This window comes from Pyrgilauda ruficollis, unplaced genomic scaffold, assembly GCF_017590135.1.
Source record: "Pyrgilauda ruficollis isolate IOZ18807 unplaced genomic scaffold, ASM1759013v1 scaffold128, whole genome shotgun sequence".
Lineage (NCBI taxonomy): Eukaryota > Metazoa > Chordata > Aves > Passeriformes > Passeridae > Pyrgilauda > Pyrgilauda ruficollis.
Genome location: NW_024511210.1, coordinates 14,036 through 30,396, shown reverse-complemented (window position 1 = coordinate 30,396; position 16,361 = coordinate 14,036). Strand labels below are relative to the sequence as shown.

At 40.7% G+C, this 16,361-nt stretch overlaps 1 protein-coding gene across 2 annotated transcripts in view; it reads right to left on the bottom strand.

Annotated features, from left to right (window-relative positions):
- The window catches only part of FAM189A2 (family with sequence similarity 189 member A2), a 25,573-nt gene extending 9,509 nt beyond the window's left edge, over window positions 1-16,064 (bottom strand). The window contains exons 1-6 of one of the 2 annotated variants that reach the window (XM_041458438.1): window positions 15,396-16,064; window positions 12,896-12,952; window positions 5,405-5,515; window positions 3,857-3,985; window positions 3,017-3,124; window positions 2,783-2,898 (exon numbers count right to left, since the gene is read on the bottom strand). In XM_041458438.1, coding sequence (XP_041314372.1) covers window positions 2,783-2,898; window positions 3,017-3,124; window positions 3,857-3,985; window positions 5,405-5,515; window positions 12,896-12,952; window positions 15,396-15,650 — 776 coding nt within the window. In that variant the 5' untranslated portion in view covers window positions 15,651-16,064. The remainder of the gene's footprint in view (window positions 1-2,782; window positions 2,899-3,016; window positions 3,125-3,856; window positions 3,986-5,404; window positions 5,516-12,895; window positions 12,953-15,395) is intronic. The other variant, XM_041458439.1, reaches the window with a different exon arrangement.
- Window positions 16,065-16,361: the final 297 nt, after the last annotated feature.

Below are 16,361 nucleotides of genomic sequence, written 5' to 3'. Positions count from 1 at the left end.
AACAGGTTTTTTTTTTTTTTTTTTTTTTTTTTTTTTTTTTAACTTTTGAGTTGCTGATTTGGTGCTGAGCAGGAACCTCAAGAAACACACAGAAACACATATTTTGCTCTCTGAACTTTGGTCAGGTTTTATTCGCTATCACTAGAGGATGCTACTCTAGAAAGCAAGTCGTTCCTCCCAGAATTTAGGGTTTCTCTGGACACTGTCTGGAGGGAATAAAGATGACTGTGAAAATTTTTTTCTTGCAAGCTCAGAGGAAAGGGCTTGCAAGGAAAAGGCAGAATGCAGAAATGCCTATGAAAGACCACTTGCACAGACAGGAAAAGAGTAAAACGTCCAAAATGAGAAGCTGGAAGCCCTCTTTGGAAAGGCTCCTGTGAAGGCAATGGAGATAATGCACAGAGAAATCTGAGGAAAGGAAAGCAGATATTTTAACAGCTGGCCATTATCTTTTTTAGTCTTAAAAACAGGGAAAACAAAATATGCTAAAATAGTTTTTAACTACAATCTACTTCATCTGTTCCAAAAAGCTTTAGAATAATTCTGGAGTATGATGGAGACGGATCCTCCGTCGACATTATTTCCTCACATTTTCCTAGTATATTCATGCTGAATTTACATTCAATGTAAGCCACAAAGTTATATATATTTTGAATCTTAGTTTTATTCTTAAAAATGCCTGATGTGGCCTACCTTGAAATCTCAGTCATACCTTGAAAATTAATGCTATGTCCATTTATGGTAAAACTTATTGCAGAATATGCAACTAGAAAAGCATTCCCTGGAGTCCCTTAATCATAAATGTAATTTCCAGGAGGTACCCAAACAACACGTTAAACTGAACAGAGGTCGATTTCTAGGCCTTGATGCCCAGCATGCATCACCTCTTCCCTTAAATTTACACATCTTGTGACACTTTCATAGAGTCACAGAATATTCTGAGTTGGAAGGGATTCTCAAGGATCAAAGGCCAACTCCTGCCAAACTCTGTATTTTGTTTTTTCACCTGGAAACCCAGCTGTCTCTGTTTATGTTGTGCCAACCCTGAAAAATAATGTAATTGCTATTTTTTAATGTATGAAATAACAAGAGTAGAGGCAGGAATTGACCAGACACTTGAAGGGATAGTTTGTTTTTTGCCATTAAATATGACAAATGTAAAAGTCTCCCATGAACAAGTGAGCAAACCAATTGTCTTTGACAGCTGGACCTCTGACATTTCAATTTAAAGGGTGGCAGAGAAGGCCTGCCCATTCCAAACAGGTCTTTGGCACAAATTTTGATGACTGTAGTGTTTCCCTTTTCAGGGGATGTATCTGTCTTGGAGCTTGCAGATGGTGCTCACCTCCCTGGATGTGGTTCCTGTCACACCCTCCTTGCACACAAAGGTTTGGGATGCAGGGACCAGGGACCTCAGCACAGAAAGCCAGGGCACAGGTGCTAAAAGGAGCTCAGGGTACAGTCTGGGAGGAAGAAGTGTGAGAAGGCTGACTGAGAAATGGCCACATCCCATCTCAGCCACTCTTGCAGGATTCAGCCTGGGCTGAGTCATAATTACTCATCTTCCAAAAACAGAAATAAAGCCTGTCTGTTGCTTTAATTTCTGCACTGCTGTATAACTATCCAAAATACCCTAAAACAAGTAGCCTGACTTCAGAAAGATATCATCATCACTTTAGTGTTAATATCAACCAGTTTTAACATAGTCACAGGCAAGGTAGCTACTCAATTTTAGACCTTAAACACAGTCCAGCAGACCCTCCTGTGCCAAAAAAACCAACAAAACCCCCCCAAAAAAACCTGCTGCTGGGAAAGAGATAACCATCCAGAATGACATGCTTGACAAAGAACAACTGGTCCATTTTAAAGCAGGAGAACTCTGAAAAGCATAAATAGTTATTCTTACAAAGAGATCATTCTACATTCCACTCTGTTCTCACAAGCCGCTTGAACCAAGACTTAAAATAGAGGATTTCAGTTGTATTTTGAATTCAAATCCAATCTCTGGTGTTTCAGAGGACCTGTTCATTCTAAATCCTACTGTTGTGCCATGTTATAATTTTCCAGGCAATCCTACAATCTATAATTACCTCTGCCAGGAACATTTAATCTTGAAAGTCATGCATGCTACTCCTGATGAAACAGTGAAATAAACTAAACACTCCTGCTCATTGCAAAAAGGAGGCATTTTGAACAAGAGTCATACAGTCTGCTTGAGCATCATAATACTTTATGTATAAATACTGTATGCTCAGAACAGAATAATGCAACCTCACCTGAGTCATAAACTAGTAAAGCCAACCTGCAAGTGATTTTAAGAGCAAATAACTACCTGCAGGGTAAGGGACTACTTTTCCAGGCAGTGTAGCCAAAACACAGCCTTCAGTCAGCCCTAAGAGGTCAAGAGGGGGAAGGAGAATGACTCAGGTCATGGGGGGAACACCATTCAGGGTCTCTGGCTTGCCAAGTGGTTGTGTCCAGCTTCCTACTGCAGCCCTCACATGCTCTTGACAGCATCGTGTAAGTTTTCAGCTCTGTCAGGCAGTAGTATTTCTCTCACCCAGAAATAGTTCCTAGAGAATCTAAACTCAAAACCACAAAATTTCACCCCCTTACCTACACTGTATTTATGCTTTCTCCAAACTAATGGGTTTTTCCTTCTTTTTTTTTTTTTTAATTCCCCTAAAATCACAAACCTTTTTCACCAGAGAAAACAGTCTTAAAAAAAATGTTTGGGCAGTGTTTCAAAAGACACTAAAAGAAAGGGAGCGTACAGTTTTACCTGTGACTTTGTGGAGTACAAGAATTAAAAGTTGCAAAATAGGAGGGAGGTGGGACAGGTGGGACAAAGTCATCAGGATCCAAATTGTGATCTTCACCTTCAATCTCACATTCATCCTAATCAAACAAAACTTGTGTTAAAACCCTTCTGAGCTATATATAGTGGTGAACAGTGTAATCTGTTGATACTGTTTGTACCACTCTCTATGGCAGGCAATGCCTGGTGCTCACTTACTGTGCAGGATCTTCTTGATGCAAGCGTCAGTAAGTAATGCAGGGCAGCTGCTGTGAAGCAAACTGTGGCAGTGAGAGCATTCAGGGCACTAAGAGCTAAGAGAACTTTCTGAAGAACATGAAGATGATTGAAATTAAAACATTAAATCATGGCATTTGTAAATGTCACAATAATAATAATAATCCAAAACTAAAACAAATAGAGAAAACACAGGGATGATCATGGCAATTTCTTCCAAGAAATGTATGGGATGAAGTCTTTAGCACAATCTTCAAGACTGGAGTAATGTGCAAAAACTTGTTTTGCACTGTTTATTGTCCTGACAGAGAGATCCAGATGTGATTTATCTATCTACTCTTTCAAGAATGATAACCTTTCTCGTAACTTCTCAGTGGGAAATACAGATTCAAGATGATCACCATTAAAGAAATGTCAAAGCTTTTTGATATTTGAAAATGGTGTTGGTTGGGAGTTTTATTTTAGCAATTTCTAAGCCACAAAGGGCTGAGAAGTGCAAAAGACTAACAAAGGCAACAAATCATTAGCTAAAATTTAGATCTCATGTACCCCTGTAATCTTGTCTGGACTAAACAGCAGTTTTGGTTGCACTAAACACAAAAACCAGGCAAGAACTGCTTATTGGCTCAGCAATAGGTCAAAACCCAGACATGAAACCCCCTCGCCCCCCGCCCCATCACGTTACAGAACCATGAAGAGCTTCTGACCAGTGCAGAAGACCAGAAAAATAACATAATAACATAAACACTTCAGCACTGCACTGCACTGCTGCACGAACATCAACATTGTAAAAGCAGTATTATTGATTGGTGTGCAGGGTACCTTGACAAGAAGGTGAGCAGCACTGCATGACTTCACATGGTATAGCTTCAGTACAGCCTCTTCTTCTGTGCAGGTAGTGGGATGAAGTTCTTCACAGCAAAAACAAGTCTTGTTTTCATCCATATCCATCTTTAATGAACAAAACTCTACTTTTTAATTGTTTTATGCAATATTTTTACCCGCATAATATAGAACCTATTGTCTTAAACTAAGCCCATGACCACAAAGCACACTGAAAATACAGGATCGTATAACTGAACAGTTCGGTATGCCAATGATTGCTGTATTATAAAGCTGTACACTTCTTAATTGAGAGAAAACATTATGGGTAACACATCAACATATTTAAATACAACTTAGTTGTAATCAAAGCTGCAATGATTACTGGGGAATTTTATTACCTATGCTCTTTCTAATGCTTAACAGATTAGAAATTATTTCTCTGACTGTTGTGTAAACCACTCTATATGAACTGTACACATTTTCTGTTGTTCAAGAATATATCTTGCATTTTCATGGATGGAATGAAAAAGCCCACGACTATAATTTCAACCCAGTCAAATAATTAACAGCCATATCTGTACACCACTGTTTTTTGTAACTTTCACTTTCAAATTAATCTTATCATCTTAGTTTTCAAAGTAGAAATTCAATGTTTCCATATCTAGAAATAATTGTGGTTTTAGCTTTCAAACTCTGGAGTCACAATGTTGACACTCTTCCACCTACAGAAGCCACCCTACAATATAATTGATGATTTCAGGAATGTCTTTTTGCTGTACCCTATATTTCCAACTACAGACAGCTCAGAAACTCCTGCAACCTTTGACCACCTCATCTGGAATATCATTATTAATTCTCATTATGGCTTTGGTGCAGTGATACTAGATGAATCTAGATTCCCAAGGGTTTATAATCTTGGACTCTCACTGCAATACATGTACTGGCATGTCAAGGAACCAACAACAGCTTTCCTGAAAGAATAAATGAATGAAAATAGATATTCAAAGATCTGTTCCATTAACCCACAAAGTCCTTCAAGCTTTTACACATAATCATCTTCATCAACAACTGACTGTATACAGTATCCTTAAATTTCAATTATCCCACAGTTTCCAGCTCATCAATAGTGATTCTTCTATTTCTCATGACAACCGCTTGAGAAAAATCTTCTGCATTCTGTCCTGCCTTGTACAGACTGCATCTTCCTCAAGCACAAGTGTTCTGAAAAGCTACTATGATTTCATCTACCTTATTTTTTTTTCTCACAGCTTCTGCTGTAAGGTGTCACTGAATGGTCCCCCCCAGGTGAGGCAAAACAGGAAGAATAATCCCACCCACAGATTATAATGGACTGAACATTTTGCGGTAGCTCACCCACACTCAGGCTTTTTTCAATGGTTTATATTTTTTACATTACTAGAACAATCCCTTGTGCTAGTTCTTTAATTACTTGCAACTCTACGTCAGGACATTTTGTGATCTCAGCACAGCAAGCTAACATGCCATAATGAGAAGAAATCCATGTAAATCAGTATGTGTGCTCACCAAATTGCATCTGGGTACTCTGGACACAAATTGAATGCCTTGACATCCTAGTATTAATCCAGTCACGTTCAGCATAAAACTGATCATAGACAGCAGAACAAACAGATTAACCTGGAACACAAAAACAAAGTTAAAAGCAGTGGGCACAGAAACCCAACTCAAGGAACTTATTACAGAGCAAATCCCATTCACAAACTGAAGCTGGGAATGACTCTCCGCTTTTTCAAAACTGCCCATGACTTCAGTGCCCCAAGGTGTCTTAATCTATTCCCAAAATTCTTTGTCTTCTCTCTTCTTATTCTCGTCTAGTTATGCAACTATTGCATAATGTCAGTAGTAATAGTACAAGCAATTAAAGGTTTTGCTGGAGTGCAAAGTATGATCTGCAAGCTGCCCAACTTCCACTGTGTGTCATACTCTTCCACTAAGTTTAACTCAATACATTCTGAACAGTAAAGAAACCTGAAGAGGAAGAAACATCTTAAGCCAACATTCACTCTGCACATTTCCAGAATTATTTTGCAGCACAAATATTTGAAAAATATTTGTCCCAATACAGTGAGGATGGAAACACTTTGGAGACTTGAGCTGCATGATTTTATTTCCTCCTGGCTACTAAAACCAGAATGTTTGTAAATCAGATAGTACTTACAGATTTATAAACCACCAGAAATCGACCAATGGCAAGAGTAATAAATACATGAAAAAAGGACAAGCAGAAGCAGGGGAAAAAAATTATGTGTTGCCTTCACCTATGTCCATACAATCTATGCTTACATGACTTTGGATATGGATTTTGGACATACAAAAGAACCATCCCTGTCCCTATTTATACAGGCAAAAATATCCTGTACTTCAAGAACAAGTACTATGGGTAAGACTACTACTTTAGAGACAAATAAAGGTAAGATTCCTCTTTAAGCATTCAATCCCACAAAGCAAGTATCAGATTCTTAACGTCCCAAAGCATCCTTTTTAATAAGTCTGCTCACTCAGGTTTCTTTGTATCAAAATGGTCCAAATTAAAAAAGTAGGACATCACAAAAAACAGAGGAAGAGAAGGACACTATGAGGGACATGAGTTCCGTTCTGTTCAAGACAGCTTTACGGAAGATCCAGTAACAAGGACTTCCTAAACATTCAAAGAACACCATGGCCTTCCAAATAAATTTATCTGATGTACCTTCGTTAGCTACCTGGAATCTGAAGCAGAAACATGTAACAGCTGTTGCACAAATTATGTTCCCATTTTCTGAGGTTCAGGGAAATAATCCCCCAATGAATGCACAAGAGCCAAATAGCGCTACTATGCAAGCTAAATTCTTCAATTACAACATTACTAGTTTGACCATAACATTATCCTGTAAGGTAGATTTTAACTCCAAAATCCCCAATAATTGATGTAGTTATTAGTGAATCTCTGTAGAGGACTGGGACTACTTTGTGTTAGACACACTAAAACTAAAATAATTTATAATTTATTAAGAGAAAGAGTATTTTGTCCTAGCTTTGTACTAATCACAAAACCACAGATAAGAGGGGTCTAATCTCCTGCTCAAGCAGGTGTCACAACAAGGGGCCTGGAACTGTAAGATCCCCTCCAACCCAGAACATTCTATGATTCTGTGACCTACAGCAAGCTGTTGAATATAATGCCTAGTTAGTTTTGACTGTCTCTATATGTAACCTACACCCTTTTGACCATCATAACAGTAAAAAAGTTGTCTTCCATGTTCAGATGGAGTCTCCTATTTTCTAAGCTCTGTCCACAGTCTCTAGCCCTGGCAGTGAGCACTACTGAGAAAAGTCCAGCTCGTTATTCTTTGTTCCTCCCCATCAGCTCTAAATAGCGATGCAGAGATTTCCACTGAACCTCCTCTTCTCCAGGCTCAACAGCCACAGCTTTCACACCTCTCCAGGTGTTGGAAGGATCACACCCCTTGACCTGTTGGCAAGTCTCTGCCTAATCCAGCACAGGACACCAGTAGTCTTCTCTACCACAAGAGCACTTTGCTGTCTCATGGACAGCTTGTTGGATCCCCAGGTTTTTGTTTGCAGAGCTGCTTTCCATCATGTTGTTCCCTCCTGCGTGATAGGATAATTTCACTGCTCAGACAGGACTTTGCATTCCCCATTGCCGAACTTTAAGAGATTCCTTTCAATGCAATCTTCAGCCTGTCCAGGTCCTTCTGAATGGTAATATTTAACTTATCAGCCATTCCTCCCAGTTTAGCATTGCCTGTGCCGAGAGTGCACTCAGATCCACTGTGCAGCGCACTCACTTCAGTGGTACTGGCCCCTCAGTTTCCACCTCTCAGGCTCACCACTGGTCCTTGGCTGGCTTGGCTTTTACCACTGATCATAACCCTCTGTGCCTACTTATTCAGTCACACACTGTCCAATCTAACAAGTATTCTATCAGCTTATTTAGTTACTCATATTCTCCTGCAGACGCAAATTTAAACATCTGCTCACCTACAGGTAAAAACAGGGGTTACATTTTATCCCAGTGACAGAAGATCCTACCCAGAGAAGTACTTCCCAATTTAGAAAAAAATAGAGAAAGGCAAACATGGTATTTCAAAAACCAAAACAGATGTAACTGGTCTTGACTGCAGTTATAAAAACAGAAACAACTCAAACTATGGCCTTAGTTTGGCTCACAGCTTCATCTTCAGAGCCTTAGATACATATGGACTGTGAACAGCTGCAGAAGGCTGCAAGGAACCTTCATATGAATTAAACTACATGAAAGTGAAGTGTATTCTATCCGTATTTGCTAAGGTCATGCACATATGATCTTTTTTCAGGTAAAAAAGTGTCATCATGCCTTTTGAGGACTCCAAGGAAGAATACATTTGCATAGTAAAACTCTGGCGCTATCTTTCATTCTGCATGGGGAAGCTCCTTTTTGTCCTGCTGCTCCTGCTGCCTTTGAAGCAAGCATCTAATGTCAGAGAGGGACTGCTTTCACTTGAATATGCACGTGCAGGTCTGATGCCCAAGTAGGCACTTAAATGAAAGAAGAAACAATTGTTTCAGCAACCCTTATATCCATTTACAGTCTACGTAAATTCTTTATAAATATCCTGCAGAAAAGAGTACATCCATTTATTAATTGTCCACATGCACAGCAACAACAGCAATACTTAAAACTCACAGGACCTTATTAGATTTCTGTCAGTTGTGAGAGCTATTCATTGTACTGTATGGAAACCCACAATACAACTGTGAACAAAGGAAAGCCCCACAAGAAAAGACAAATTAATTCATGTAATAAAAAAAGTCACATATTTGAAATGCAGCACTAAAACACCCCATGTATGAGAGAAAACCTTTCGCAGCATATAAATGGCTATAAGCTTCTAATGGCTTTTCATACTCTCACACTTTAAAGCATATTTCTGTTTGCTTACATTGACTTTAAACACTTTGCCTAATTACTATTTATTGACTTAATGCTGGAGTCTAGAGTGTGAGCAAAGAGGTTAATACCGAGCTATTTTACTTCTAAAATCCAGGGAAAAAAGATACTACTACAGTAATTCTCACAAGTCAAATGACTGCTTGATATAAAGCACATGCCTAGGGAGAGACTGGTTTTCAGGGTTAAGGACATGATATGGAGCACCTATTCACAGTTCACTGTTACTAGCAGAGCTAAAACTTAAGAACATTACCCGCATGAAGTATCTTGAAGTATCTATACATTAAATTTTAGTTAAATTCATGAAAATCTGTCAAGGTACAGATATCATAGCAGTAGTCAGCCCTAAGAAATCTTTATTTAAAGTTTTCTGGAGCATATTTTTCTTTGGATAAAAATTTTCAATTGAATACAAGGTTTACCACAAATAAATTCTTCAAAAATTTCCAGGTTATAAATAAAGGCTGAATTCCATAACCTTTTCTGTTTCCAAAGTAAGATCTGTAAATATTTGTCATAAACCAAAAATATTAACACATTTAAATTAAAAGTTTTTCAAATGAAAATTTCAAGTCCTTGTGTGATCACACTGTAAAACATGTGGAGAATCCAGACTGAATGACTCATGCTGCATGTGCAACTCTGACTTTTCTGTCAAACCCCTCAAAGCTTTACATGAAAACAATGGCATGTATGAACACAAAAGCTGCCATACTAGCAAACAACAGAAGATGTAGCCAAAAGCCAGAGTCACATCCAGCCAGCCTGCATGTGTTCTGTTGGCTTCTTGATCTCATGCATTTTGCAAGTACCAAACTGCTCCCCAGTACTTGCAGCTGCAGCAGTTGAACTCTGCACAGCACAACAGGCTGGTGTCTTGGATGCTGGCACTCCTTTCCCTTTCATTCAATCACAGCTAAGTCTCCTCTTTAGCAGCAGAACTCAAGCACCAAGCAGACACCAAAGAGATGCTTAACTTGAAGTCTTTATTTCAGTTGGTGAAAAAAAACCCAACACCAGAAACAAACACATTCAGAGAGTCACCTAAAAAGCATTCTACAGGGTTGTAACTAATTTGTGCGTGACTGAAAGGAAAGGATGCTTCACTAGCTAAGGGCTTCTGCATTCAGCAAAACATATACGGCTCCTGGCAACTCCTGCCTGGGAATACTACATAAACTCAAATCAGTCCAATCTGGCACACAAGTAAGGACAGATGCTATAGCAGCAAGCATGACCTGTCAAAGACATGAACTGCCTTCAAAACATACACAATCAAACTAACAATGGAGAACTGATGTACTCTCTGAAAGAATTTAATTTCCTTCAGGAAAAACTAAGATTTAAAGCTGTGTGAAAGGAAGGAGCTTAGGAGCAGAGAGGAAGGAACCGGATTCTATGCATTGAGGAAGATTGAGCCCAGAACAGGTCAGAGTTAACACCCAAGTAACTTGAGGGGTAGGTGGCGGTGAGTTTCCCTTTCCACATTAATACATTTGGACAGTCCTAAAGAAGAAGAAACATATGATCATCAACATTTCCAAGATCACTGAGTCCAGTGTTAACTCAGCATTATCTCAAAGAAATCAGCTTCAAAGCACAAGCATTACAAGCTGACTTCCAAAACTGATTGACACTTGATATTGATATCCAGAAAGGAAATTCCTCCAACGCCTAAAACCAAAGAAGGACTGAAACCAGACTTCTCAGTAGCTGTACTGCTCAAGGCTAGGCCTTCCTTGCAAAAATGTCCTTCAAAATATATGACTTAATTTTGCCTTGCAGTACCCTCTCTCTCAGATATATTGTTTATCTAGTATCATCCCACACTGTTAATATAGCTGTGAAACAGCGTGGGTGGCAAAACCCAAATATGGTTCTCCATTTTATTTACTAAAAGGTCTTATCACTGCCATCTCCTCTTCACGGCTGTTTTTTCACAGATGGTGCTACTAAAGGTCCATTACATCTGTAACCAATGTGTTTCCCTTCCTTTCTCCCCTCCAAGAAAAAACCCAAGTGGCTGAAGCACCACAGCCCACCCCCAGTTCACTTCTCATAGCACTGCAGCTCTGTGCTTTCTGCAAGCATCAGCAGCACCAGAATCTTGCTGTCACAGAAAAAAAAAAAAAACAAACTACAGTCTGGTTCTTTTCTCCATGACCAACGCCTTGGATTGAAGTGGCAGCCATGACAGCCTGACCCTTCACAAAAATACAAACACAGATAGTGAGAAACCATCACTGGGACTGCTAAGGCTTTATATACAACGAGTTGTAAGAGGAGGACAGTCACAACTGACAAATGGATAGGTTTTAGTTCTGAATGAGTTTTCTAGTCTTGCTTATGAATATCATAATTCTAAGTCATGACTTTGTAAGAATTCTCATTGCTGAGACATTTAGGAAGCTTGCTTTTACAATTCATGTAATAGTGCATCTTCATAACTCCCTAGAGAAAATTCAAGTTACTAGAAGGTAGACATAATAGGTATTTAGCCCAACATAAATATGCTCACAAAAACTAACAATCTGTCCTTGAAAGACTGTAGCCCAGTGTTAAATGCATTGTCCAAAATACCTCTTGAACACTGACAGCTTGGGGCATCAAACACACATCTCTAGGAGCCTTTGCGGGTTTCACTTCTCTTTGAGCAGAAATGCTTCCCAGTGTCAAGGCTGATCTAATCTGGCTACCAAAAATCAAACCTCTGTAGAATACACATACAAATAAGAAAAAAAAAAACCCAAACAGTTTCATAGAGTCACATAATCACAGAAAAACTGTGGCTGTAAGAGAGCTGAGGAAGACTCCTGTGTTATCTCCTGCTTAAAAGCAGGGTCAGCTATAAAATTATGGCAGGCTGCTGACAGCTTTTATCAATTTCAAGTAAAAAACTTTCTTGATGCATAATATCCCAGGGCAATCTCCTTCAGCATGTGACCATCCTAAAGACCATTTGAAATAAGAGATCAAGAAGAACTTGTGTTTTCTATTTAAGTAAAACTAGGAAAGAAAAATAAGGTTTATACAATGGAGAATGTTAAAGAATGAAAGAGCAACAACACGCTATAGAAACAGCAGAGAACATAGGCATTATTAACACAGGAGTACTGCGCAAGCCTTAGGCAGTTTGAGACTGACAGCATATACATTTATCTTGATGAAAATATGGTCCTTCCAGATTGGGAGTCTCTAACAGTGGGTTCCTCTCTATATCCACAAACTCCTAAAAAATTTGCCCATTAACCAATGCACACTGAGAAATAACAATGGATCTTAGGGAAGCTGGTTGACAGCTAGCTGAACATGAGCCAGCGGTGTGCCCAGGGGGCCAAGAAGGCCAGTGGCAACTGCCTTGGCCTGAAAAAAGTCTTCAGAAGTGACAGTGAAGCAAAAAATTCCAAGCAAATAAACAAAAACAATCCCAAATCAACCACCAAATGAAAAAACTCCCTAAACTCACACACAAACAAAAGCAACTCCACAACTCCTTTTCAAATCACAACTCTGAGACATTAAGAGCTACACAGCTTCAGATTTCACTTAAAAGTGGAAACAGCTTACACACCCTGCACATCAATCTACTTTTCTCACAGCAATGCAATGTCAACTGTATATGAAACTAGCACACTGGATCCTGCTGTAAGGTGTTAAATTAGTTCTCAAACCCATTGTCAAAAACTAAAACACTACAACTAAGCTAGGATTTAAAGCTATCTCCTTAATTTCAGTTTAAGCTGCACTACCTTGGAGAACGAAATTACTTATTCTAAGCCAGCATTTTCTTATACATACAAAACCAAAAAATGTGCACTTTAAATAACATTAACAATTCTTCCAGACATGGTCCACTCTGGACCTTACAGGGGACTTCATCTGTGCAGGAATGAATATGGCAGGGTCTTTGACTTCTCTTTAAATAATTATGATTCTACAATTTGAAAATAAAGACTCAACATTATTTTTTTGAAAGGAGAAAGGGGTGATTATTTTCTTACCAACAACTATTAAATTAGGCTCTTTTTTTTATGATTTCCTTACAAAGTCTAATCCATACTTACCAAAAGCCGCATTGGCCTCTTCCATGTTGTTAACCCTAAGATTCCACATAAGATTGCCTACAATATAAAAAATGTAGCATCACGAAGAAGCAAAGAACTGTTCGCAAAATGCCATTTACACTGTTTTTATTACTGTACTTTGGAACACTACAGCAATGCTGGGAAGATACGAAGATGCACTTTAAAGCAGAGAATACCTGTGCTGATGAAGTTCTTTGCTCCTAAGAGCATCCTGTGAAATAACAACCAATTTAAATCTACTCGTTTCTTACTTTTCCCTCCCAGAAAACATGCATGGGGACAAGTAGTATGTCAGCAATTCCAACGTCCATGTTTGCCTTAAATAACTGCTTTCAGCCAATGAAGTATTTGCTCTCTAAAACATGGCTAGGCAAATCTAAAAATTGTCCTTTTCCTCCCCTCTCTCCATCACCATCACCACTTCATTAAGTGCTTACTTCCTTCTTCCCTTTTGCTGACTTCTGACCATTCTGGTGAGCTAAAACCCAGAGCATGAACCCTACCAAAATCAATAAAGAACACCAGCACTACATCCCTGAAAAGTTTTGCTATTTAATCAGATCAATGCCAGTATCAGCGTGAGGAAAGAAGTTAAAATAAAAGCACATCCTTCTGCAACAGCAGTTTTTAGACCAAACTTGCTAAGTCACAGAACTGAACCTTATGATTCTTTCTTTACCTTACAGGACCAAACAATTAATAAACTATAAAAAATTGCTGTAGAACTGAAACAAACAGTATACCCGAACACTCTCTCACGGAAGAACAGGAACCCTATAAAGAAAGGTAAATAAGTTTCTCAGCACGTCCCCTAAGTCAGCAGCTATACTTTTAACTTGATGGACATTGTGACTAAGACAGCCAAGCTCCTACCCCAAAAAGAAACAGGAAGACTGGAAAAAGCAGGAAGTCATCCACTAGTATTTTTAATAAATCCCTTCTGTAACTTCATTCACTTGACATGATCAATCTAATCTAGCGTAACACGCATATATGACTTGGCCAAAACACCTACTGATATCATCACTGGTGTTGCAAAACCGCATACATAACTGCAGTTTCATAACAAAGTATTTTCTGAATTCTCTGACTGCAAAATGGACACATGATTTTATAACAAAGCATATCAACACTGACGTAATTTTTTTTTTTCGTTATGGACAGCAAATTTATTTCATTACATCTGTTAAAGATAAGAGAAAATTTTCTCAAAAATTTTCCTGACATGACTCTCAGAAGTCACCATGTAGCATCCATAATGAAAAGAATACCAAACCAAAAAGCACCCAACCAGACACATCAGTCAGCTTTTAATGGCATCTGTTTTTCCAGGTTGCTTCTGGGCTAAAATTTTCATGTATATTTTTACACCCAAACAGTATTTTGGTAACTTTTCTGAGTGTACTATTATTTCAGAAATATAATTTTAAAAACCCCAAACAAAACCAACATCTTTCTTGATTATGAAAAATACTGAATACCTCTATCTCACACATGCAATTTTAAAGCATTTTAAAAGCATAAGCATGGTTCAGTGTGCAGAATTCAAAGAAAATCCATTGGTTACATAAACTTCTTTTAACCTAGATTAAGAATTTAAAAAAAAAAAAAAAAGGATGAAAGATCACAAGAGAGATACCAAACAAAGACACTTGGATGGTCTGGATTTCCCTCATCCCCCAAGGACTGTGTACATTCAGGGATTAAGCTGCTTATACAGATAAACAGGAACTACTTGGTCCCCAAACTACTGCCCTGTGTGCATTTTTACAGGTGGTGAACAACATGGTAATTTAACTGAAATGTTTAAAGCGAGGGATAAGCTGATACTGTTCACATAGGCAGCAGGAGCTGAGTGTCTATGCCAATACATAACTTGCTGATTGCTGGAGGGTCCAAAACCTGCGACCAATCAATCTAACTCTGACTTACTAACAATCTGACTTGCTAACTTCTGCTTACTGCTGCCTAGCTTTTGCAATACAAATTCTGGTATATATTCCATATTTATAAAGCTGTGGCTTAAAGCAAGGCCCAACAGGAGATGGAATAACTCTTTTCAGTAGTCCTTCCAAAACTGTGCTAAGTCCCTCTATTTTTTTCCCCAGGAACATTGGTGATTTTTCTCTAGATTATGCCTACGATAAAAGGCACAAAAGCACAAACATGCAACATTACACGCACTACAATTTTTGGAAATCCTGTGTCTGATAGCACAAAATAACAGAGTATTTTTTTTTTTTTCCCCCCCCCCAAAATTGCACGTCAGGAAATAAATCCACTACTTGCTTGTCTCGACGTTTGTAACCCCGCCGGGGTCCTACAAAGCTACCAGCAAAAAGCCGTTACCCGGAGGCTGCTCCCAAGCGATGGCGGAGCAGCGGGATCACGCATCCCTCGGGACAGCCAGCCCCACAGGTGCCGAGCACGCACGGCCGGACCCCAGCATGGCGTATCCCGGCCCGCGGCCGTCACTTACCGAGGAGCCGGCCCAGAGGGGACACGCGTTCTTCACCTGCGGGGCGCTGCTCAGCGACAGCGCCCCGAAGCACAGAGCCACCAGGGCGCAGCCCAGGCCGGTCTGCAGCAGCCCCAGCCCGAGCAGCGAGCGGAAGAGCAGCAGCGGGCACAGGAGGCGCGGGCGGCGGCGCGGCGGCGCGCCCGGGCGGAGGGGCCCTGCCTGGGGCAGCGGGACGAGACCCGGGAGAGGGCAGCAGGACCCCGGCAGCACCATCGGCGGCGACTCGGGGGGTACCGGCGGCGGCTCTCGGCTGGCAACAGCTGCGGCCGGCGGGCCGGGCCGGGAGGGGCCGCCCCACGGTCGCCCCCGTGCCAGCCCCCTCAGGCGCTGACTTCCTGCGGCGCTGCCGCCGCCTCGCCTCCCGTGCGGGCTCTGCTCCGCTCCCCTGCGGGGAACACCGGCCCCGGTCGCGCCCTCAGCGGCAGGCGGGGCCGGGGCCGCCCCAGCAGCCAGCGCCGAGCCCGGCGCAAGGTGCTTCGCCGGAGCTCGGACGCCGTCCCCGACTCCCCCGGCCCCTGAGCCATCCTTCCCGTGCCGGGTCTCCCCGCTGAAGCTGCTGCAGCCGTTTTGCAACAGCTTTGGTAGGGTTTACCCCTCCTCGTGTTCCTGTGCTCCCTCCCTTGCCCTTCTCCTTTGCCCTTTTATCCCTGGTCACTGTTGCTACCGAGCACTATGCGTAAAGTTTTAAAATAACTCTTTACTGGGAGGAGGGTGCGGGACGCCATTGGATTGCATTTCGCGTCGTTGGCGCCCAGCCCGGCGAGAGGACGGTTTGGCAGACAGCGCGACGTGTGTCTTTGTATGTGTATGAGCGTGCCTGGGTGCTTGCCGATGCCATGTTGTCTGAGACGGGCAGAGGAATCTTTACCCGGCAGTTTTCATATCTTTCCTCTCTCCCAGCTCCCTACACACTCTAACCCCGTA